General features: G+C 40.6%; 1 protein-coding gene across 6 annotated transcripts in view; it reads left to right on the forward strand.

The window, feature by feature from the left end:
• The window catches only part of cpeb3 (cytoplasmic polyadenylation element binding protein 3), a 118,787-nt gene that overhangs the window by 69,915 nt on the left and 23,754 nt on the right, over positions 1-25,118 (forward strand). For all 6 annotated transcript variants that reach the window (XM_060841930.1, XM_060841929.1, XM_060841925.1 and 3 more), the window contains 2 exons: positions 3,581-3,748; positions 3,892-3,981. In XM_060841930.1, coding sequence (XP_060697913.1) covers positions 3,581-3,748; positions 3,892-3,981 — 258 coding nt within the window. The remainder of the gene's footprint in view (positions 1-3,580; positions 3,749-3,891; positions 3,982-25,118) is intronic.

The following is a 25,118-nucleotide window of genomic DNA, read 5'->3' on the forward strand; positions in this document are numbered from 1 at the left end:
AGCATTTCGATTTGGATCCCATTAACCAACCTCTCAGAAAAAGAACCAGAAGTGATATCCTCCATCATAACAGGCCAAGACAAATAAATAGCAAGTGGGACAGAACACCAGTGTTTTATTGGAGGCTCATTGATGATGTTACCTAACATGGTGACAAAATGTCTGAAAACAAATCTACCAGCTCAGGTGAACAAACTTCCAAACTGATTGATTGTTTCAAGCGCTACACTTCACTGTTTGATCCATTAGACCAATACTTGGCTTTGCTCAGCTAATCATTGATGTAAACATTAGATTCATGAAAGGCCAATTTATTTCATTCAGTCATCGCAATTTGGTGCTTGTAGTTCATTTCTTCAAATCAGCTGTACCATTAAAGATAGGATGTATTGATGTTGTTGTAGAATGGGTAGCCTTGCCTTACACTTCAGAGCTTCAAGTTTGACCAGCTAGTTTTAGTTTGAAATTTTGTCTTCACATTCTTAAGTGTTTTAACTTTCTATAATACATTTGTTAAAAGCAAGTAACTTTCTTTGGTTAGATTTGGCAAAATCCCTACCGTATTCCTTGAGTCCCATAAGTTCTTATTATTATTTTTGTTTGGTTTGAGATAACAAGGCACCTGATTTTAGCCTCCCCATTGGATTCTAGTCAGAATGCCTTGGCAAGTTGCCAGGGTTGGTGATGGATCTGTATCTTGAGGATTGAATTTTCCCTCTCTGGATGATATGGGGTATTTTGAATATGTTCTATCAGATAGTTCCCAGTCAAGCTATCTTTTGAACTTTTGATCTTGGCCTGAGATGCTTTTCTACATTTCAATGCTGAGTTGCTTTTTGGTGGGTACTATCTTGAACACAAACCATTCCTGTTAATGAAGCGTAAATTCTCAAAAACCTGTAATTAATTTCAAGTGCTCACTTGTGAAAGAATTATCTGTGAAAATTCATTATTCTCCCTTTCTCCCTGTGACTCATTGGTTAATGCCTCGAGTGGTTCTTCATTGTAGGTAAAAACAATGACTGTAGATGCTGGAAACCAGATTCTGGATCAGTGGTGCTGGAAGAGCACAGCAGTTCAGGCAGCATCCAACGAGCAGCGAAATCGACGTTTTGGGCAAAAGCCCTTCATCAGGAATAAAGGCAGTGAGCTGGAAGCATGGAGAGATAAGCTAGAGGAGGGTGGGGTGGGGAGAGAGTAGCATAGAGTACAATGGGTGAGTGGGGGAGGAGATGAAGGTGGTAGGTCAGGGAGGAGAGGGTGGAGTGGATAGGTGGAAGATAGGCAGGTTGGACAAGTCTGGACAAGTCATGGTGACAGTGCTGAGCTGGAAGTTTGAAACTAGGATGAGGTGGGGGAAGGGGAAATGAGGAGGCTGTTGAAGTCCATATTGATGTTCTGGGGTTGAAGTGTTCCGAGGCGGAAGATGAGGCATTCTTCCTCCAGGCGTCTGGTGGTGAGGGAGCGGCAGTGAAGGAGGCCAAGGACCTCCATGTCCTCGGCAGAGTGGGAGGGGGGGTTGAAATGTTGGGCCACAGGGCGGTGTGGTTGATTGGTGCAGGTGTCCCCTAGATGTTCCCTAAAGTGCTCTGCTAGGAGGCGGCCAGTCTCCCCAATGTAGAGGAGACCGCATCAGGAGCAATGGATACAATAAATGATATTAGTGGATGTGCAGGTAAAACTTTGGATGTGGAAGGCTCCTTTAGGGCCTTGAATAGAGGTGAGGGAGGAGGTATAGGCACAGGTAGTCACGGAGGGAACGGTCTTTGCGGAAGGCGGAAAGGGGTGGGGAGAGAAATATATCCCTGGTGGTGGGGTCTTTTTGGAGGTGGCGGAAATGTCTGCGGATGATTTGGTTTACGCGAAGGTTGGTAGGGTGGAAGATGAGCACCAGGGGCATTCTGTCCTTGTTATGGTTGGAGGGGTGTGGTCTGAACGCGGAGGTGTGGGATGTGGACGAGATGCGTTGGAGGGCATCTTTAACCAAGTGGGAAGAGAAATTGCGGTCTCTAAAGAAGGAGGCCATCTGGTGTGTTCTATGGTGGAACTGGTCCTCCTGGCAGCAGATACGGTGGAGGCGGAGGAATTGGGAATACGGGATGGCATTTTTGCAAGAGATAGGGTGGGAAGAGGTGTAATCCAGATAGCTGTGGGAGTCGGTGGGTTTGTAAAAAAAATGTCAGTGTCAAGTCGGTCACCATTAATGGAGATAGAGAGGTCCAGGAAGGGGAGGGAGGTGTCAGAGATGGTCCAGGTAAATTTAAGGTCAGGGTGGAATGTGTTGGTGAATTTGGTGAATTGCTCAACCTCCTCGCGGGAACACGAGGTGGCGCCAATGCAGTCATCAATGTAGCAGAGGAAGAGGTGGGGAGTGGTGCCGGTGTGATTACGGAAGATCACCTGTTCTACGTAGCCAACAAAGAGACAGGCATAGCTGGGGCCCATACGTGTGCCCATGGCTACCCCTTTGGTCTTCATTGTGTTACATAGATTAGGGTAGAATTGGGTATAGCTGTGAGAGACTGCTAGAGATGTATAATTTATAAATGCATGTGAACATGGCATGCATGTGTTGAAGGTGATGCTGGAGCGGTTTTCATTACAGCTGTGGAACACGCCTTGCTATGATTCACTATTTTCAATTGAAATGGTACAAATTGAACAAATTAGAGAAATGCATATTCCACACAGAAAAATTACAAATAAGAATTTCTTGTTTCAAAGTCACTGGAGGGGGGAGAAACATCACCAGCACATTATTCAAGTTGCATGTAGTTACTGGAATTTTTAAAAAGTGGAATTAACAATAGTTTCATAGCTATGCCTTCAAAGTTAATGACACTGTCAAAGTAGTTTGTTTAGCAGCAGACAGTATAGGTTTACAAACTGTCTATATTGGCTATACTTCATAATGTTTAGTTTAAATGAGATTAGTGCACATGTGAGCATCTTTACGTACTTGCCTCTTTGAAAACACTTTGTTGATGTCCCATGAGTTAGTAGAACTTGAGAAATTTTATATAATGCGCATTGGAAAACACTTATGTTTAAAAGATTTTGTTTTCCTTTTGAGGCACCAGTTCTTTAATGTCGCTGAATTGTGTAGTATTGATCATAAAATAGCTGAGGTTAAATTGATTCTTTTGATTTTAACCAGGCCGTTGAATTCTGAATTTTCCTATAAATCTGTTTCTACTTTACCATAGTGTAGATATTGATGTATGGTTTTATCCATTCTTCAGTTAAAAGCTTGCATTCATCCTAATTGATATTTTGCTTCCTTATGAAATGGCCCATGCCTGGCCTTGCTGTTAATGACACTTGTATTGCCCGTATAAATTTTCAAATATTAAAGAATCAAAATGGAATGATCTTTTTTAACACAATCAATCATTTGAGTTTTCTGAAAAAAAAAGTTATCGAGTACTTAACAATGAATATATTCTAACAGTTACATCTTCATGCTGAGTTGCAGCAAATTGGCAGCGGTGCAGAGTTTAGGTCTGTGAGACAAATTTTGAAGTATCCAAATAATCTTCAGGTTCCGTTTTACTCGATGGAGATGTGAACTGTTTTCCAGGTCGTTCTTCACTATTTCCTATTGAAGACGGTTTCCTTGATGATGGTCATGGTGACCAGTCTTTGACATCAGGTTTAAACTCTCCAACCCGCTGTCAGAATGGTGAACGAGTGGAACGTTACTCACGCAAAGTCTTTGTGGGTGGCCTACCTCCTGACATTGATGAAGGTATGCATGTGAGACTTCTAAGAAATCTGTCATGATGCTCAGATTCCTTTATGAGTATTAACACTGCCTCTATACAGTATTCTGTGGCAGTATTTTTTGTCAGTTTTAATTTTAATAAATCACTGGTATGATGTCTCCTGTAGATGAAATCACAGCTAGTTTTCGTCGCTTCGGACCTCTGGTGGTAGACTGGCCTCACAAAGCTGAAAGCAAATCATATTTTCCACCTAAAGGTAATCAACTAATAAAACTCCTGCATGGACTTGCATTTTAATTGTTGTATCCTCTAGACTTGATTTAACATAACAGTAAATCATTCCACAGAGGTAAAATGACCAAGGTGACAAGGACCTTTCGGCTGTAAAATTGTAAATCACAGCCAGCTGTGGATTTATAGGATGGAAAAATTACTCTGGCAGCTTAAATGCATCATATAGTGAATATCTGTTCGGTTAAGACCAGGTCTGACTCCTGATTTGTGGTGTTACCTGATGTCAATCGCTAAAATTGATCCTTGCTGAAATTTGTTTATGCATCAAGTGTCTGACTATGACTATCCCTTGGTCACCATTGCACACCCTCTCTTTCTCCCTGCTCTCTTCTCTTTCCCCATCTCTCTCTCTTTCGTTCTTTCTCTCTCCCCCACACACTCTCTCCCCCTCTCCCTTCTTTCTTTTCCTTTCTTTTCTTTTTCCTTTCTTTTCCCTCTCCCTCTCCCCCTCCCCCTCCCCCTCCCCTGTAAGTATTGCAGCTTGCCCTGTAATAAGAACAGTCAAGAACAAGACAGGAAGTACCATTAATGCTTTCATCATAAAATCATTAGAAATGTCAGCCAGACCTTGACTGAAAGTTCCTATTGGTAACTTTGAGTCATGCTTGGGAGCTCATTAGGAACCATTTCTAAATATGATTTGGCAAGTGTTTGGACTTGGAATGTGTTGTTTATTCTGTTGAATTGGATGGACATTATTCCTCAACCGGACAAGACAAGTTTTTCCCAGACCAACATTAGTCGATGATTTCCATCCTTTTCCAAAAAGTATTACAATTTAGAATCCTCCAGATGATTTTCATTTAGCTCTCTGAGATGGAATAGAATAGTGTAATTCAATTCTGGTGATGAATGTGATGTGCACAGCAATTTCTACTGCAGTTATCAGCTGGTAGTGCTGCTAATTTAAAATGGGAGGTATGAATAAACAGTTGTACATGATCTGGATTATTTATAACTGCGTTCAGTTGCTTTGGAGTCCATTACAAGATTCAGCTGTCTGCTTTTGGTGTGTTTTATTATCACACTTGCATGCATTTATTCAGAACACTTGTTGATCAAGTGTAATATTTCAAAAATTCATGACTAGTTTATGATGCAATTTGAAATACTGTAATAAGCTTTAATGTTTATCAGAGCAGTATTTCCAGTAGATGACATTGAGATTTTTAATATTGCCGACAGCAGTAATGTAAGGAGTCTCCCTCCAAATCTGATCAATAATACTTTAAAACCTAGTGTACCCATCTGATGCCAATTTGTCTGTCCATCTGATGCCAACTAATGTGTATATGTATTGTGGACTTATACACCAACACATTACCAGCAGCTTACAGATTTCATGTACAGCTCAAAGTGAAGCTAATATTGAAATTAAGTTTGTGTTGAGTGTGCACAAAATTCATGTCGTTGATTTTTCATCAACACGACTGTAATGTTGATGTGGTATTATATCGTGGCCTCAGTTTATTTGTGGCTGAGTACAAACTATTTATAGGATTTCAATATGGCTGTAGAGTAGGGAATTACTTGCATGCTTCCACCCACATCTGATACACAGATGCCTAAAAGGCTCTCAAACTTTGAAGCTTCTGTTCAGTCACATGCTTGCAATTTGCAGTGTCGACACCCATATTACCACCCCATGAATTAAATGTTTTGCCAAACAGTTGGAAAATTTTAATCAAATGTGAAAATAGGCCCCTTGGATGATTATACACCAATGTTTAATAAGATTTTCATAAGACCAATGAAAGAAGACCACATCCATTCTTTGTTAGCTCCATAAATCTGCAGTGTATAATGTTTTTTGCCTTGCTTTGCTCACCGTAGGATAATGCTGGGTTAGCACTGTCTGGTTATGACTGCTTTCCTTGCTGACCTTCTGAAATTACTGGCTGGCTTTATCATTCTGTAATATATACATAGCTTACTTGCTGGATTTGCTCACATTTTAAAATGGATTCCATTTAAGTTTGTTTTCAGCTGGAATTAAAATATTGAGTCTGCGATTCTAGCTATTCTAAATCTGAAGAACATTTCAGTCTCTCCATTTAATGCTTGTGCATCATTTATTCTTATATGGACATTGGGAGAGCAGGACAGTGGAATTATTCTTGGATATTTCAACAAACAGCTGGATAGAGACCTGATTCATTTCAGTGGTTAGATTATGTGCTGTAAATTTCTGAGGGTAAAAAGGTAGTGACCATCTGCTGATCAGAGAGGATCTGTTCAGGCTGTTCTTGTCTGTTTTAGGCACATGAGAAATCTGTACAACTCAGATCAATTTTAAGAAACTGCTAACTTAAATATGATAACAGAACTTTTCTAAGGAAAATATTTTATTTTAACAGATATCATGACATTCCCTGTAGTGCTGTTCCCAGTAACTCAGAAGATGTGCAGCGTATAAGGACAAGAACATTGATAGCAAGTAAAATGTAGCTGTGTCTTTCTATAGGTCAATAAAGGGCTTGTGCTAGCTACACTGGTTAAGTGCTTATGTATGTCAACCAAGAGGCTACTACCATCCTGGTACCAACATTTCATGTTCGAGAGTTTGATCAGTGTTTTCTTCAAAGTGTAATATTAGATCTTGAAGTATGACAGGAAGAAAATATGCTCTAGATTTACTGTCGATTGAGATTTGTAAAGCTCTTTCAATTCATTATTCACAAAATTGTATGGTATTAAGTCTTAAAAATCATAGAATAATCGCAGCACAGAAAGAGGCTGTTCAGGGCATTGTGTCCATGCTGGGTTTCTGCAAGATCAACTCGGCTAGTTCCACTCGCTGCCCTTTCTTCTTTATCTTGCAAATATTTCTGTTTAGGTAATTATCCAATTTCCTTTGGAAAGCCATGATTAAATCCAGTACACACCCAGGATCTTAACTAGATGCATTAACAAAACGTGGTTCTTAATGTTTGAGATTGTGGTGCTGTTGGAGCTTTGTTGATTTGCTGCAATGCACCTCTGTATAGTACACAATATATCCACTGTGCACAGTTCAAGTGGGATGTGCCCTGGATAGTATCGAACTCCATTTATCCAGGCAGGTCAGAAATAGAAAGGCGAATGCCATGTTCATGGGAATATCCAAAACTGCGATCTTTTTTTTCTCCCCCACCCACTCTGCTGACCCGAGGCATAGTTCTGACTTGGAACTATATCAATATTCCTTCACTGCTGGTTCAAAATCCTTTGAAGGTCAAGAGGACATCTGTGCTAGCATTTATTGCCCATCTCTCATTGTCCTGAGAAGTCCTTGAAATGCTATAATTCCTGGCATGGAGTGACATTCATTGTCGTGTTTGGGAGGGAGTTTCAGGATCCGGATCCAGCATTAGTGAAGGAACAGTGATATACTTGCAGGTCAATCTGCTGAGGAGGTTGGAGGCAAGCGTGAATGTGATGCTGTTCCCATGCAGTCCTTGTCTTTTTAGGTGGCAGAGGTCATGGGTTTGGAAGGTACTGTCTGAGGAACCTTGGTGAGTTACTGCAGTGCCTTTTGTAGATGGTATACATTGCTGCTACTGTGTGTCAGTAGTAAAGAGAGTGACAGTTGAAAGTGGAATGAAATGCCTATCAAGATAACAGCCTAGTCCTCAGTGGCGATGTGCTGCTTGAATGTTTTTAGAAGTGCACTCATCCAGGCAAGTGGATAGTATTCCATCACAATTCTGACATGAACTTTGTAGATAATGGACCAGCTTTGGGAAGATAGATGGTGAGCTACACACCACAGAATTGTTAGTCCCTAACATGCTTTTGTAGCTATGGTATTTATATGGCTAGTCCAGTTCAGTCAATGGTAGACCACAGGATGTTGATATCAGGGGATTTAGTGATGGATTGTTTTATTTATATATTTTTAAATTCTGTTGTTGGAGATGACCATTGCCTGGTATTTCTGGGGAGTGAACGTTACTTGGCACTTATCAGACAAACCACAAGTGTTTTTCATATCTTGTTGCATGAGGGCACAAACTCCATTGTTGGAGGAAATAAACATTTCTTAGTTGTCAGAAGTGAGGGTGCTTTCTGATCTTAGGATAGAGTGAAGGTAATTGATAAAGGAGTTTGAAGGGATTGGGTCCAGGAGGTTACCCTGAAGAACTTCATGTAGAGGCTTCCTAAAATTAAAATGATTGTCCTCAACAATCACAACCACCTTCTTTTGATTCCAAGCAGTGAAGAATTTTCCATGATTTCCATGGGCTTGGCATTGAGACAGTCAGCTCTCTGCTGATCTCTGGAATGTAGATCATTTTGTCCATGTTTGGAGATGGTTGCAATGAAATCTGGAGCTGAGTAGTCCTGGTGAAATTTGAATTGAGCATCAGTATAATAGTTATTGCTGGGTAAGTGCCACTTAGCATTGTTCACAGCACCTTCTATCAGTTTGCTGAGTGTAAAGGTGATAATTGGCCAGATTGAATTTGTCCTGTCCTTTTGTGGACCAGACGTAGCTGGGCAGTTTTCCATAGCCGGGTAAATGCAAGTGTTGTAGCTGTACTGGAACCAGTTGACCAACGGTGAAACTAATTCTGGAGCTTAAGTCTTCACTAATTGGGGAGGCAGTTGCCTAGTGGTATTATCGCTCGACTGTTAATCCAGAAACCTAGAGTAATGTTCTGGGGACCTGGGTTTGAATCCCACCATAGCCGATGGTGGAATTTGAATTCAACTTTTTTAAAAAAAAGTATCTCAAATTAAGAGTTGATTAATGACTATGAAACCATTGGCAATTTTGGAAAAACCCATTTGTTTCACTAATGGCTTTTAGGGAAGGAGTCTGCCATTCCTGCCTGGTCTGGCCTACGTGTGACTCCAGAGCCACAGGAATGAGTTTGATTTTTAACTGCCCTCTGAAATGGTCCAGCAAGCCACTGAGTTGTATCAATCGCTGGAAAATTACAACAATGAAACCAGATGGACCACCTGGCATCACCTTTGGAACTAGAAAAGACAATGACAAACAGCCCTGTCGACAATCGAAGTCCTCCTTACAACATCTGGGGACTAGTGCCGAAATTGGGAGAGCTATCTCCCGGACTAGTCAAGCAACAGTCTGACATAGTCATTCTTACAGAACCATACCTTACAGAGAACAGCCCAAAAACCACCATTATCATCCTTGGGTATGTCCTCTTCCCCCCAGCAGAGGTGGTGGCATGGTAGGATACAGTCAAGATGGAGTTGTCCTGGGAGTCCTTGACATTGACTCTGGACCCCATGAAGTCTCATGGCTTCAGGTTAAAGATGGGGAAGGCAACCTCTTACTAGCCCTCCTTTGGCTGATGAATCAGTACTCCTCCAGGTCGAACCACACTTTGAGAAAGTACTGAGAGTGGCAAGGGAGCAAAATGTATTCTGGGTGGGGGATCTCCATGTCCACTATCAGCAGTGCTACATACTTGACCTCGTCCTTACTAATCTGCCGGCTGCAGAAGCATCTGTCCATGAGAGTGAAGGTAAAAGTGACCACCACACTGTTCTTGTGGAGACAAAGTCCCACCTTCACATTGAGAATAACTTCCATTATGTTGTGTGGCACTATCACCGCGCTAAATGGGACAGACTTCGAACCAATCTAGCAGCTCAAGACTGGACATCCATGAGGTGCTGTGGGCCATCAATAGCAGCAGAACTGTGTTCCAGCACAATCTGCAACTTCGTGGCCTGGCATATTCCTGTCTCAACCATTAGCCAGGGGATCAACCCTTGTTCAATGGAGAGTGCAGGAAGGCATGCCAGGAGCAGCATCAGCTATACCTAAAAATGAGGGGTCGACCTGGTGAAGCTACCAAACAAGACTACTTGCACCCCAAACATCATAAACAGCAAGTGATAGACAGAGCTAAGCGATCCCACAACCGATGGATCAGATCTAAGCTATGCAGTCCTTCCACATCTAGTCGTGAATGGTGGTGGACAATTAAACAACTCACTGAAAGAGGAGGCTGCGTAAATATCCCCATCATCGATGATGGAGGAGCCCAGCACATCAGTCAGTAGTCATGGCACATCTTGGTACCCATGACATGGATTAAAAAAAAATGAAATCCTGCAAACATGAATTGAAAGTGGTGGTAGATTAAAGAGGAAGACTACTCAGGTTGTAATCTCTGCATTACTTCCAGTGCCATATGCTACTGAGTTTAGGAATATGTCATATGAATGCATGGCTAAAGGGATGGTGTAGGAGGGAGGGAGTTTTTGATGATTAGATCATTTGGGGTAGTCTCTGGGCTGGGTGGGGTCTGTACCCGCTGGTCTGGCTGCACCCATTATTGAAGTGAGTCCAATATCCTTGCTGGGAGCTTTGCTTATGTCGCTGGGGAGGTTTTGAACTAGAATGACGAGATAGGGTACAGCATGGATGTCAAGTTTGGGAGCAAGGTCAATCAGATATAGCAGGAATGCTAGGACAGTTCAGTTGGCAGAGAAGACGTGGACAGCAACAATCACTTGGAAGGTCCAGAAAGTTAAATTGCACCTAATTTTAAGCAAGGAGTTTTAAGGAGTAAAACAGATGAACTTAGAGCATTGGAATATGAAATGGTTGCAGTCACTGAGACATGGTTAAAGGAAGGGCAGGACTTGCAGTTCAATATTCCAGGATATTGAAGTTTCAGGTGGGATAGTTGGGTGGGGGATGGCGGTGGGCAAGAGAGGTGGGGGCATTTCATTATTGATAAAAGAGATCATCACTCCAAATAATGAGGGTGGATTCCTGAAGGCTCTTCTAATGAGGCTATCTGGTTGGAGCTTAGAAGTAAAAGGAGCACGATGCTGGGATTATACTACAGGCCATTAAGACTAAGGTTATTATAGAAATAGATAAGGATGATGCAGAAGTTAAGTGTGTAAATTGGAGGAAGGCTGTTTTCAATATCTTAGTAAGGATCTGGTAAACATAGGCTCTATTGTGTCACACTGGTAGTGTCCCTGCCCCAGACAGAGACCCACAGGGTTCAGGTCCCACCTATTCCAGAGGAGTGTAATAACATCTCTGAACAGGTGCATTCAAAAATATAGGTTGAATTTTTTAAAAATCTAGCAAACGTAGACTGGGCACAGTTACTTGCACATTAGTCTACCACTGGAAAGTGAAAGTCTTTTAAAGGTAGTATAGTGAGAGTTCAGAGTCACTGTGCCCTTTTAAAAGTGAAGGGCAAGGGCAGCAACTGCAGCGAACCCTGAATGTCGAGGGATATGGAATTTGAAAAGAAAAAGAAGGAAGGGATGGCACAAGAAGAAATAAAAATAAATTAGGAAGACAAAGAGGGGCCATTAAAATATCTTTAGGCAGATAGGAGTAAGGAAAGCCAAAAGGCTTTTATAAATATATTAAGAGCAAGAGGATTATCAGGGAAAGAGTCAAGCATAATAGAGACCAAAGGAGCCAGAAAACATGGGTGAGGTCTGATGAGTATTTCTCATCTGGATTTTTGGGAGATGAGGGAGGAGATATTTAATACTTTGCTGGCTGCAGGTGAAGTACCAAATAAGTGGAGGATAGCTCCAGGACCACAGCAGGTCTAGGCCAGGTAATACAGACCATTTAGTCTGTTGTCAGTGATAGGGAAATTATTGGAAAAAAATTCTGATTAATCAATGCTTGGGAAGGCTGGGATTGGTCAGGGATAGTCAACGTGGATTTGTTAGAGGGAGAGTCTATCTGACTAATTTAGTTTTTTAAAGTGACTAAAAATATGATTGTGCAGTTAATGTGATTTACATGGACTTCAGTAAAGCCTTTGACCAGGTCCCAAATGGAAGGCTGGTGACGAAGTAAGAACCCGTGGAATTAAAGGCAAGTTGGCAAACTGGATCCAAAATTTATGTGTAAATAGACGGCAAAGGGTGATGGAGGATTGTTTTTCATGATTGGAAATCCGAGCAGTTGTGTATCACAGGGATCTGTGCTGGAGCCTTGCTGTTTATTCAGTGCATCAATGACTTGGATATGAACATAGAAGGTATAATTAGTAAGTTCACAGATGGCAGGAAAATTGGTGGTGTTGATGGTGAGGAGGATGGTCTCAGGCTGCAATTTGATATTGATTAGCTGGTAAATTGGGCAGAGCGATGTCATATGGAACTTAAGCCTGATAATTATGAAGTTATACAGTTTGGGAGATCGAGTAAGGGAAGGATATACATTATGAATGGTAGTTACCTAGAGTGTACTGAGGAACAAAGGGACTTTGGTGTAGAAGCTGAGAGAATCATAGAATAGAATTCCTCAATACAGATATGGGCCTTTTGACCCATTTGAGTTTGCACTGATTCTTTGAAGAGCATCCCCAAACAAATCCCCCCTGCATTATCCCTGCGATTCCGCGTGTATCTTGACTAACCCATCTGGCCTGCACATCCCTGAACACTAAGAGGTAATTTAACATGGCAAGTCCACCTAAGCTACACATGTGACTTAAAGATGTTGTCCTATACACTGGTTACAGTAAAAGCCAAAGTCACACTGACTTGAAGAAAAATAAAATTATTTTAAAAATCATGCAATAATGAGGGACTGAGGCTCAACACTTGTAATATTAGTTTTCTGGGCTTGAAATGTTGTTTGTTAACTATGATGTAAGCTGTTAAAACAATTGATCCTAATTGATTGTGTAGGGATCGACATTTTCATTAGTTTTTGACGTTTGTGCAAAATTAGTAATAGTGTTGGTTGTATGTGCAGAATTGCAGCAACAGACCCTGCGGTGAAGCAGAGTGCTTCTGGCTGCCTCCAGGATCCCACACTTATCTGCATTGGCAGATACCAGAGTTGCTAATGTGTTTTATATCTAGGGAACACAGGCAGTGATCATTTGGCCATCAGCACAATTACAAATGTTCCTTGCTGGCCAGGGAATTTTAAACAAACATGTCAATCTCTCACTACAGCCGAAATCGCTTTCCCCTCCCACTTTCCTGATCCCCCCTCTCTCTTGCTGCCAGACCTGACTCCACCTTCTCCTGCTTTGGGTCTGACCCACCCCACCGCCAGACACAAGATATGTCACCCAGCCAACCAGCTGATCCTGCTAAAGACCCGATCACGTAAATGGCACCCTACCTACCTGGCACATAACAGACATGCTTAACCTTTCACGGGTTGTGATGATGGATCTTTAAAGAGCAGAATATGGCAGCTGGTTGCTGTGAGAAAGAGGGTTGTGGATGTAGGCTTGCTCGCTGAGCTGGAAGGTTCATGTTCAGAAGCTTCGTCTGGAGGCTCACTGAAATGTTTTCACAACATAATCCATGCAGATGCACTGAAACTTCTGTATATTGCTATAGAGGTCTCGCAAACTAGCATTTGCACAGAACTTGCTTGCTAGTTAAATGCTGCTATTAAAATACCTTTTCATTAGTGCTGTGGCACATTACTGTCTTTTCAGAGGATGCTGAATGTGCTGGACAAAATTTTCAGCTAGCAACTCAAACCAAGTTGCCCAGATTTTTCGAAAATGAGTTTCATTGTAAAATAATTGATAACATTTGCTCATTGTGGTTCCTGTTTCAGAGATAGTTGGATTAAACACCACCTGAATAGGAATCTGGTGCTGAATGTGATGTACCTGCAGTTCCAACTATGGAGTTCTTGAAAATGTCAGTTGTGCCAGTGATTTGATGCTCTTGTCAATAGTTGCTTGTCTTGGTTAGTCCCACTTGTCCAAGTCTGGGACTCACTGCTAGGACTAATGTCATGTATTGGGCTTATTGTATATGATAGAGGGCAGCACATGTGTTCTTGCCTGAGAATTGGTAGGTCTGCTTCCTCTTAAGTACTGGCCAGAAAGAAGGACTTAGCTCAAACCTGGTACAAATTGTACCAAATGGGCTGAAGGGAATGGATAATGACGAAAAGATGCGAATGATAATGACTGGGCAAGTGTGTGACAATGAAGTCAAGAAAAAAAATTGAAGGGTACGTGGAACTGAATGGTACTAATAGGGAGAAAAGGTGGGACCAAGCAAGAACAATGCTTTAGGATAGGAGAGGGAGAGTGCGTGCATTCCCTAAGGGGTATCAGGAGGAATAGGAATGTAGTGTTGAAGTTAGGGAACATGAACTGAGAATGTATATTACTGTGAAAAGTGGGATGGAATTTAGAAAGTAAATATACTGTCCTCAGGAGCTAGGGTTGAGGTGTTTAGAGTGACTTTTTCAATAGAATTGCTTTGTGGTGGAGTGATTTTTAACTTTACAGCTTCCAATGCCATTTCACTTTTATTTTTCTTCAGAAATTAAAATGAAAAGTTGAGATATAAAACTACTTAAATCTGAGCTTAATTTCAAGGTTAAAAATTAAAACTGTTTGAAGGGCGGGGTGCTTCTTCAGTTTTTAGAATTGCACCACCAATTTTAAGTCAACATTTAGATTATTTTTCAGGTTGTCATGTATTCATGGCCTTGCCTTTTAATACAAATGAAGGAACGACTATGTAATGATCCCTCATTTTTACATGTTGACAGTCTGATTAAGCACACGAGTAATGCAAAATGGCTGCAGAATTTAGAAACATTTCCCATTTGAAAAAGGGAAGGTTCAGAAATAAGCTTAGAGAAAGTATTCATGACAAACTTCAATGTATTTAGTATGGTCATTTGAGACTGATTTTTGATAGCATTGAAAACAAATTTGGAAAGGTGAAAAAATGGTTCAAATGTAAATGATGAAACTACAGACATGTGGGCATTGATGGCAAGGCCACAGTTTATTGTCCATCCTTGAGATGGCACTGGTGTTAACACTTCTTCAGGTGCTGTAGTCCAAGTGATACAAGTCCACCCATAATGCAGACTGGGAGAGAGGTGCATGACTTTGAACTGGAAGCTACAATGAAAGGGTGGTGCTATAATCCCAAGTTGGGATGGTGTGTGACTTGGCAGCAGCAGCAGTTTACTGCACCAGCAATAAATTTGGAGTTGGGCAAAGTCCTGAAAAAATGTTTAATTGAGGAATGAGAGAAATTATGACTCTATTTCCTAGACCACTAGTCTTTTTGGGGCTCTGTTCATTTCTAAGATTGAGTTATTATCTTAGGTTTATGCTAGTTTTTGGAGCTGTTTGACAGCCTTTGCTTGTTTTCTAGGTTTACTCGTTGAGTTCTCCCTTTTCACTTTGATTATCGAAATTGGAGAATAGAGTTAATATCTATGCTTACTGCTGGCTAGTTGTTGGTGACTATCGCACTAGGAACTGGTTACAGTTCAAGTATTCAAGTGATCACTATGATGAAAATGAAGAAATTTAGTTTAAATATACATTGTGATCTCAGTTAAGCTGAAACCAGGTTCTGGAATTGATTTCCATGAAGATGGAATAGCAAACTGTAGCAATGTAAAGTGCAGCTAATTAAAATGTAGGCCTGGCTGCTTTCTGGGATCGTGCTGGGCCAGTCTGGATTACTGACACAAACTGCTGGATCTTGTGGTTTTTTGACATATTTTGAAATACTGTAAGGGCTGTTGCTACATTTTCTGTGCATTGATGCAAAAATTTTAAATCAAATGAACTAATCAAAGCAATCTGTTTAGCACCTGAGGTTTTCCACATTTATTACAGCTCGGTGGATGGCTTTAATGATTATTGGATGGAATATTCCTTTCTGTTTTATTTGTTCTACTGAAGGGACACAGTCTTTCTCATTGAACATATATTTAATGTACATCACAGGCATTCATTAAATTTATTTTCATGCTGCGAAAGATTTCCTTGTGTCCATATTATACTTGGCTGACTAAATAACAAAACTCTGCCTAAAATGCTTTTCCTCGAAGGATTTCTCGGAAATGAAATGCCTTTTAGATTGCCAAGACTTGTGTCACATGACTTCCAAATTGTTGTTTTTATACTTATTTTATTCTTCAGATACTCCTTTCATTGTACGTATGGGGAAGGATTTGGGAGAATAGCTTGTGGTTGACATGCTGTTAGGGTTTCATTAACCTAACAAGATAGCATGGGGACTCCCGAATGGCCTAATTTGAATTTCTGTCGTCTTCTCCTCTGGTCTTATTGTCCTATTTTCAGATTTCATCTTTTGCCATAAAATGTGCAGTGGGGTTTGAATTGCCACTTTTATTTTTATCTCGATTATTTTCTTCCATTTGTTCCTGTAATATGTATCGACATTCTCCTATATCTCATTCATATTCTCATTATTTACATAAGAGTCTTGGCTGTAAAATTATTAAGGCTATTTGGCCACTGCAGCTGAGTTCTGGCTTAAATTTTGATGTTTTCTTGTCTGTTTCTTCAGAAGGAGCTGCTGGATCACAATCAATTGTTCACATTTTCCTTCCTGAACTCTGTGATGCAGACACTTGTTTGTAGCAGTCCTGTTGCCATGTTGGCTAAAATCCGGATTGGTTAAAAATCATAACCAAAACCATTATGTTCTGAAACATAGCATCTAGGAACAAAGAAACAAGAGTAGGCTGTTAGAAGTTACTGGTAAGGCCGAACACTGGGAAAAGTGACCAGGTTGACGCAGATTGGATCAAAGACCCATGGTTGAATTTTCAATTTGTTCCTTTGTAATTGTTGCCTGTCCTGTTCAGTGTTTCCAGCATTTCCTGTTTTCCTATGAGAACTGTACTTTTTGCTTTTGATCATTCTGTACATCCTGCACCTATTCACTGGATAGACATGGCCGACCAAAGACCTTTAGACGTGACACATTATTTTAAAATTGCAAAAGCAACATTATCATTGATATGGCATTTGCCAGGCAGAAGTGTGTCAATTGGTTGTTGCTTTTCCAAATGTACGAGTTGAATATTCTCTCTTGAATGCATAGGGAGTGAACACAAATGCTTTCATTATCTGTGGAAGAAATGTTTGTCCATCTTGGGTTTAAATTTTATTAATCAAGAGTCTCAAAGGGATATGAGCCCAAGGCAGGCATATGGAGCTAGGCCACAGATCAGCCATGATCTTATTGAATGGCAGAGCAGGATTAAGGGGCTGAATGGCCTTCTCCTGTTTCTTTGTTCTGAGATGCTGTATTTCTTAAAATATTGATTTATTTCACTTATTTTCAGGTCAGTGAAGACCAGTGGTATCATTAAGATAGGATAATGTTAGCAATCTATGCACTGGATATATTATGACGGACGTCTTTACTATTTGTAAGCTGAGAGAAGGTACGCAGATAACTATTGAAGGATTGTCTAAGATGCTTGGTCATTCATTAAACTACTAAACATTTTTTTAAAAAAATTAAATTTACCTTCAATCACTAGTTGGACAAATTGTAGATGAATTTCATGGTGTAGCATCTGTAGCAAAGCAAATTTTGCATTTGTTAGCTTATTATCTCCTTTAGCTTTGATCATGTAAATTGTGAGGGGCATGGATAGGGTAAATAGACAAAGTCTTTTCCCTGGGGTCGGGGAGTCCGGAACTAGAGGGCATAGGTTTGGGGTGAGAGGGGAAAGATATAAAAGAGACCTACGGGGCAACTTTTTCACACGGACGCTGGTAAGGATATGGAATGAGCTGCCAGAGGAAGTGGTGAAGGCTGGTACAATTGCAACATTTATGAGGCATTTGATGGGTATATGAATAGGAAGGGTTTGGAGGGATATGGGCCGGGTGCTGGCAGGTGGGACGAGATTGGGTTGGGATATCTGATCAGCATGGACGGGTTGGACCAAAGGGTCTGTTTCCATGCTGTACATCTCTATGACTCTATTGTCAATCTCATGATTTTAGTCAAACTGATTTGTTTTCACCAAGCCCCAGATCACACTCAACTAATCATTTTAAAAAGTCATGAATCAGGATAATAACTTATGTGCTTCACAAATAGAAGGGGGAAGGAAAGAAGTGAAATATCTTTGGAAGCGGATCTTAACACTTTACCTGTAGAACCAGGTGTTCCTTATAGTTGTGCTTTAATGAACCTGAAGGAGCAAGTAATGCAAACAACACAAATATATTCTTTTGATTTCCATGTAAGATGAGTTTACAGTCTGCCCCAGATATTGGAGTGGTATAGAACCTTATCAGTACTTTTAAAATGCTGGAGGATAAACTCTATATCCTAATTAGAGTTCTTAAAAGCTTCAAGATACAAGCAATATTAACAAAATATGAATTTATTCTGTCACTTGCTCATCTTGAGATAGTGCTAATAGGTTGCCAATTTAAGTTGCACAGTCAGTGACAGTGAAAGAACAAGAATGTCCCAGAATGTTGTGTGGTTTGGAAAACACTTTATAGATGATGTTGCATCTGTCCTCTTAACCCATAGAAGCGCTGGATTTGTTGTTCTAAAGTTATTTTTTGTTACAAAAAACTTTTCTGCGATGTATACTGCTGATATATACCCATAAGTCACTGGATCAATGGACTTTTAGTAAGTGGTCTTGTGCCAATCTAGCAAATGACTTCATCTGCAGTTGTGTTGTTGCTGCTGCATCCTTCCATGAAGAGAAGAATATTTCATCTTGTGATTAAATAGAAAGACTTTGAAGAGCCAGAAGGTAAGTCCGTCACCATAATATACCCAGCCTGGTGACATGCTGTCATAGCTTGGTGTCTAGATGGCTGTCTGATTGAGTTACTGATTAGCGTTGCTCACATTTCAATTGACAAATCAAATGGGTTGAATATTGGTGGTGGAATGGCACAGATTAACTGCCAGGAGAATTTGTCAATTAAAAAGCAAATTGCTCATTAGTGGATTGCAAATAGCAGTTGTGATATTTTATATATCTTTTTATATATCTAAATATTTGTTTTTTACATATCTAAAAAATATTTTAGCTGCATCCTCTGTGTTTGACAATGATTTTAAAAATATAATATGTTTGAGAACCTAATGCCAAGGATATTCTGTACATAAAATTAGATATGTTTAATATATGAAGAGTCCCTCCCATAATTTTGGGAAGGGTAGAAGTTGGCTCTCAACGCACCAGTCATTTGGTATTACCCTGAACAACAATTGAACAACTGAAATTGTTTTGAAGTAAGTCCATCTGACTGGGTCAAGTTGGTGGTTGAGTCAGAATTTGAGCTACAATGATTTTTATGTTTGAAGGAGGTCATTTCTCTTGTTAGGGTTTGGAGTTTTTTTTGATTTACAACTTTGAAATTCAACTTTTTACAACCAACATTGTGATATATTTGTGTCCTTGCAACCTGGGCTTCATTTTTAACCTGGCATTGGAAAACAACTTTTAAGTTTATTGAAATGTTGCTGAGGTAAAAACCTTGATTCTCTGAGCTTGATAATCCTGATTGCATGTTGACTGAAGTTGGGTATATTGTTTAAAAAAATATATATATTGTGCATTTATTCAGCAAATCTGCTTTATCTTGGATGAAACTTGAAGAAAAAGTAAATGTTGAATGAGAAATTCTCACTCAGATTTCTTCTACATTCCACTTCGTTTAGAGTTTCTCTGATATTTTGCAGTAAGTTTTCTCTAGCTAGAAGGGAGGGTGGAACTTCTGCAATTATCTCTTTGTGATGGAAAACTGAGAAAAGTAGAAGTGGCTGAGAAGAAACCAAATCAGCACAAACTAGACTGAAATTTAGCTTTTTGTGTTACTGACCTTCGGGTGGACTGTAAAACTACTGTGCTGACCGGATTTCAATGATGATGACTGGACCTCAATTGATGTCGGTCTACTATATAGTCAAAAGTAAACTACAACTCCAAATCTCTGCAATGTGTTTGGTCCCCAAATGATATAATATGAGACAACTTATATGTAAATTTAATAGTAATGTAATGTTACACTGAAGTAAAGTGTTGACTGGCTTTGAGAGATTAACATTTGTATCATGGTTTCTAACCTCTGAAATGATCTGAATACTGAAACAATAGAATTGACCAAATTGATTCTCAGTTACATCCAAAAACACACAACAGAATTACAATGTATGGTCAACCTAGACCTACTGCTTCCAAGGCAGGTATTGCTCAAGTTTTCAGCCCCTTGCTCATTACCATGTGGGTAGTCAGCATTATCCAAGCAGTTGAGCAGCTGCATGCCTTCATAGAGGGTCAAGAACTGAAAAGTAAACAACAATTAAATCTAGCTTGCCTTACTTACAGCCAGCTTGTAACCTGTAGCTTGTTTTGATTGATTTTTGTTTTAAAGGATCTTCCGAAGGGCATAGATTTGTAAGCAGCATGAGCAGACAAGTGACCAAACAATGAATGACTGGAAAAATAGGATGGTGCATCACGGCTGCAGCAGATACTGGTTGTCAATTCATAACTGATTCTGATGGGGAAAAGGCATAAGAATCCACACCATGGGAGAGGCCCCTAGATTTTTATTACTGGATGAAAGCTTTGGTTAAGAAGGAGGCGGGTGGGTTGACAGGAAGAATGCTTGATAGCCCAGCCCCACTACACCAGTTGGTCCAATAGTATAAATGTGTCAATTCAATTGCCAAAATGGCCCATTGATCCACAATAAAAGACTGTTTTCATGATGTTTCTTTCGTAACTAGAAATAATCCTTTTATTACAAACCATATTTACTCTTAAAACAAGTGGAAAGCACTGATTAATGTCTATGTTGGGAAATAAAACTTGACCTCCTTAATCCCAAACAGACACTAAAAATAACAAAGCTGATACTGTTTCTTTGTGTGGGACAAAAAACAAAAAGGAGAAAACACCTGTTGGCCAAGGGGCTGGATGTGAAGGATGAAAGACTATGACTTCGCCCATTCACTGGACTTCCTGTTGATGAAGTTGAATTGCAGGCAGCCATAAACTGATGGTAGAACTATAGTTCTGAATGCACTGAACTTGGATAACAGCCTTTAGAATATAGTCAGTCCAGCTTTTAAGGTTTCTTTAAGGTAGCTATAAATACTGATATTTGGAAACTCTTATCAGATCCACAAGCCCTTCTACTGGGAACAGTGCATGAGGAGAGAGGCTTTCCGCCTCCAGAATGTCTTGCTAACTGGATCCTGGGTCTGTAAAACAGAATTCTAAGTCCAGATTCTGGCAAGCATTAGCATAGAGGATTGTAAGTCATATTTCCTTGAAGACTTTACTTGGCTATTTTCTCAAAGCCACTTGATTTTTCTTTCAACAATAGGTGGCTAACACCTGCAATTTGTTGACTCTGCTCCTTGATGAGACTGTTTTAACCCAGAAAATATGCAAACTATTCCATATCTTCCAATTTTTCCACATGGTCCTAAAATATGAATGTTTCACTAATGCTCACCACCCCTCATTCCCATTTTTCAACCATCAGTAATGTCTTATCATACAGAACTGGCTCAAAGGTTAAAGACAGAGGGTGGTGGTGGAGGGTTGTTTTTCAGACTGGAGGCCTGTGACCAGTGGAGTACCACAGGGATCGGTAGTGGATCCACTACTTTTCATCATTTATATAAATGATTTGGATGTGAGCATAAGAGGTATAGTTAGTAAGTTTGCTGATGACACCAAATTGGAGGTGTAGTGGACAGTGAGGAAGGTTACCTTTAGATTACAACGGGATCTTGATCAGATGGGCCAATGGGCTAGGAAGTGGCAAATAGAATTTAATCAAGGTAAATGTGAGGTGCTGCATTTTGGGAAAGCAAATCTTAGCAGGACATATCCACATAATGGTAAGGTCCTAGGGAGTGTTGCTAAACTAAGACAATGGCGTGCAGGTTCATAGCTCATTGAAAGTAGGGTCGCAGGTAGATAGAATAGTGAAGGCGGCATTTGGTATGCTTTCCTTTATTGGTCAGAGTATTGGGTAAAGGAGTTGGAAGGTCATGTTGCGGCTGTACAGGACATTGGTTCAGCCACTTTTGGAATATTGCATGCAATTCTGGTCTCCTTCCTATCGGAAAGATGTTGTGAAATTTCATGGGGTTCAGAAAAGGTTTGAGAGGATGTTGCCAAGGTCGGAGGATTTGAGCTATAGGGAGAGGTTGACTAGGCTGGGGCTGTTTTCCCTGGAGCGTCAGAGGCTGAGGGGTGACCTTACAGAGGTTTATAAAACCATGAGCAGTGTGGATAGGATAAATAGACAAAGTCTTTTCCCTGTGCTGGAGGAGTCCAGAACTAGAGGGCATAGGTTTAGGGTGAGAGGGGAAAGATATAAAAGAGACCTACAGGGCAACTTTTTCACGCAGAGGATGGTATGTGTATGGAATGAGGTGGTGGAGGCCAGTACAATTACAACGTTTAAAAGACATTGACTTAATTTGTGCCTCTTAGTTAACATTGATTGTTTGAACTCCTCATGTTCTTAATATTGCTGCAAGCCTCACACCTCTATCATGCACATACTCCCGACCTTTCAGTGACAGTACCAATATTAACTGAACAGATTGTGCCACATGAACTGACCCACTTTCCTTTGTCTTTCAAGACAAGGTAACTGGGAGTGGCAGGTGCTAACCAGCAGGCGGCAGGCATAGCTGCATGCCTTTATTCTTTTGTTGAAGACAATGCTGACCATCATTTGAGCAGCCAATGCTAAGACCAGTGGAGGGTCTGAACCCCTAAGCGGATGACTGTATGCTCATACTTTGTCCTCTTGTTTTACAATCTCTTCTAATTTGCACATGGTGCCAATGTGCACCTCTTTGTTTTCACTCTTTACTTCGTCACATCCCTATCTGTGCATATTTCTCCATTCAGGTACTCAAAACTGCAACTTGCCCAGTCGTGTGGTGAGATAAGAAGATGATGGAGAAACACCATCACTTGACCTTGCTTCTCAACAGCTACCAGATCCCGATAGTGAGGTTCGAAGGGTATTTGAGGCAGGAGCCTTGTAAAGTAATAGTTCGTCATTAGGCAGGAGCAGTTTTCAGCCAGGGCAAGGCTACTGTAGGTGCCAGTTTCTGGGAGCGCAGGATTACATGAGCTGCAGATTCAATTGAGCGGTTTGGAGCAATGTACAGAAGAAGCCTATTGGGTATGTTGCAGTCTGCCACAATCTATCTATTTTGTGTACTTCCATTGGACACTAGCTGCTGGGTGTCTAAATTTTGCACTTCGAATATTTCACCACATGGTAACGAAAGTTTTTGAAAGGTAGTAGATTGTTGATAAATGTCCAAAGTAACAGAATATGTGACTACAGAAGTAATACAGGTCAGACTGCACGTCAAGTACTTTGTACGTATAAATAAATACTGTGGTCTCTGTACTACTCATTGCAAGTCCCTTCTAAAGCAGAAGGTTTCAAACTTGCACGATCCTCTGAGGTGATGGCACTGGATGGGTGGGTGCGGGGGTGGGGAGAGGTGGGGGCAAAGAGATTTTTTAAAAAATCCCCGAAAAGGCAACTCTTCATTTATAACCATGCCTCCTTGTTCTGGACTGACCCATGGTGGAAACGTTATTTTCATGTTCATCTTGTCGAGACTATTCCGGATCTTACACACTTCAAACAAGTGTCCCCTCATTCTGCTAAATTTCGGAGGAAAAACAAGCCCAGCCCCCAACATATCTGCATACTCGCTACAGGTACCAATCTAGTAACCTTCCCCTGAATTGCCTCGAGTGCATTTCCATCCTTCCTTAAATAAGGAGACCAAAACTGCATGCCATATCTGAGACATGATCTCAACAATGCCTCATATACCTGAAACACATTGTTCTTGTATGTTCAATCCCTCTAGTAATAAAGGATAGCACCCCATTAGCATTCTTTATTATGCTGTACCTGCATGCTAACTTTGAGATTCGTGCACTGGATCACCACCTGGGACTCTGCTCCATTTAAGTAACACTCTCCTGCCAAATTGAATAACTTTACTCTCCTGTTTTGTCCACTCACTCGACCTATTTTCTGCTATAACCTCCTTATGTATTTCTTACAACACACTTTCCTGCCTATTTTGATGTCATGATTTGGAGATGCCGGTGTTGGACTGGGGTTTACAAAGGTAAAAATCACAACACCAGGTTATAGTCCAACAGGTTTAATTGGAAGCACCAGCTTTTAGAGGGCTGCTTCTTCAGGTGGTTGTGGAAGTCACAATTGTAAGACACAGCATTTATAGCAAAGGTTTAGTGTGATGTAACTGAAATTATACATTGAAAAATACCTTGATTGTTAAGTCTTTCATCTGTTAGAATACCATGGTAGTTTCACTTCTTTCTTATGTAAATCACAAAACTTTCTTTTTAAAAAAGTTACATTCTCAGGTTAACTGTAACAATTGGTGCCAGCCAGATAATATGTTGAAGGTGTTAACCCCCTATGTTCCCTGTCTGTGCCATAATGTTTAGACTGATTCTAATCTAAAAAGTGAGTTAATAGAGTCTTACATGGATTCATGCAGTTTTTGAGCAAAGTACAATGTAACTTTGCAAGTACAAATTCACCCCACAAACATATATGTGTGTGTGTGTCTGTCTGTCTGTCTGTCGTGGGGGGTTGTGAGTGAAAGGGTGCATGATTTGGATGCGAGCATAAGAGGTACAGTTAGTAAGTTTGCAGATGATACCAAAATTGGAGGTGTAGTGGACAGCGAAGAGGATTACCTCAGATTACAACAGGATCTGGACCAGATGGGCATATAGGCAGGGAAGTGGCAGATGGAGTTTAAGTCCAACAAATGCGAGGTGCTGCATTTTGTGTGAAAGCAAGTCTTAACAGGATTTATACACTTAATGGAAAGGTCCTAGGGAGTGTTGCTGAACAGAGACCTAGGAGTGCAGGTTCATAGCTCTTTGAAAGGGGAGTCACTGATAGATAGGATAGTGAGGAAGGCATTTGGTATGCCTTCGTTTATTGGTCAGAGTATTGAGTACAGGAGTTGGGAGGTCATGTTGCGGCTGGACAGGACATTGCTTCAGCCACTGTTGGAATATTGGGTGCAATTCTGGTCTCCTTCCTATCGGAAAGATGTTGTGAAACTTGAAAGGGTTCAGAAAAGATTTACAAGGATGTTGCCAGGGTTGGAGGATTTGAGCTATAGGGAGAGGCTGAACAGGCTGGGGCTGTTTCCCCTGGAGCATCGGAGGCTGAGGGGTGACCTTATAGAGGTTTACAAAATGATGACGGGCATGGATAGGATAAATAGACAACATCTTTTCCTGGGGTCGGGGAGTCCAGAACTAGAGGGCAT

Source organism: Hemiscyllium ocellatum, chromosome 22 (assembly GCF_020745735.1).
Source record: "Hemiscyllium ocellatum isolate sHemOce1 chromosome 22, sHemOce1.pat.X.cur, whole genome shotgun sequence".
NCBI lineage: Eukaryota > Metazoa > Chordata > Chondrichthyes > Orectolobiformes > Hemiscylliidae > Hemiscyllium > Hemiscyllium ocellatum.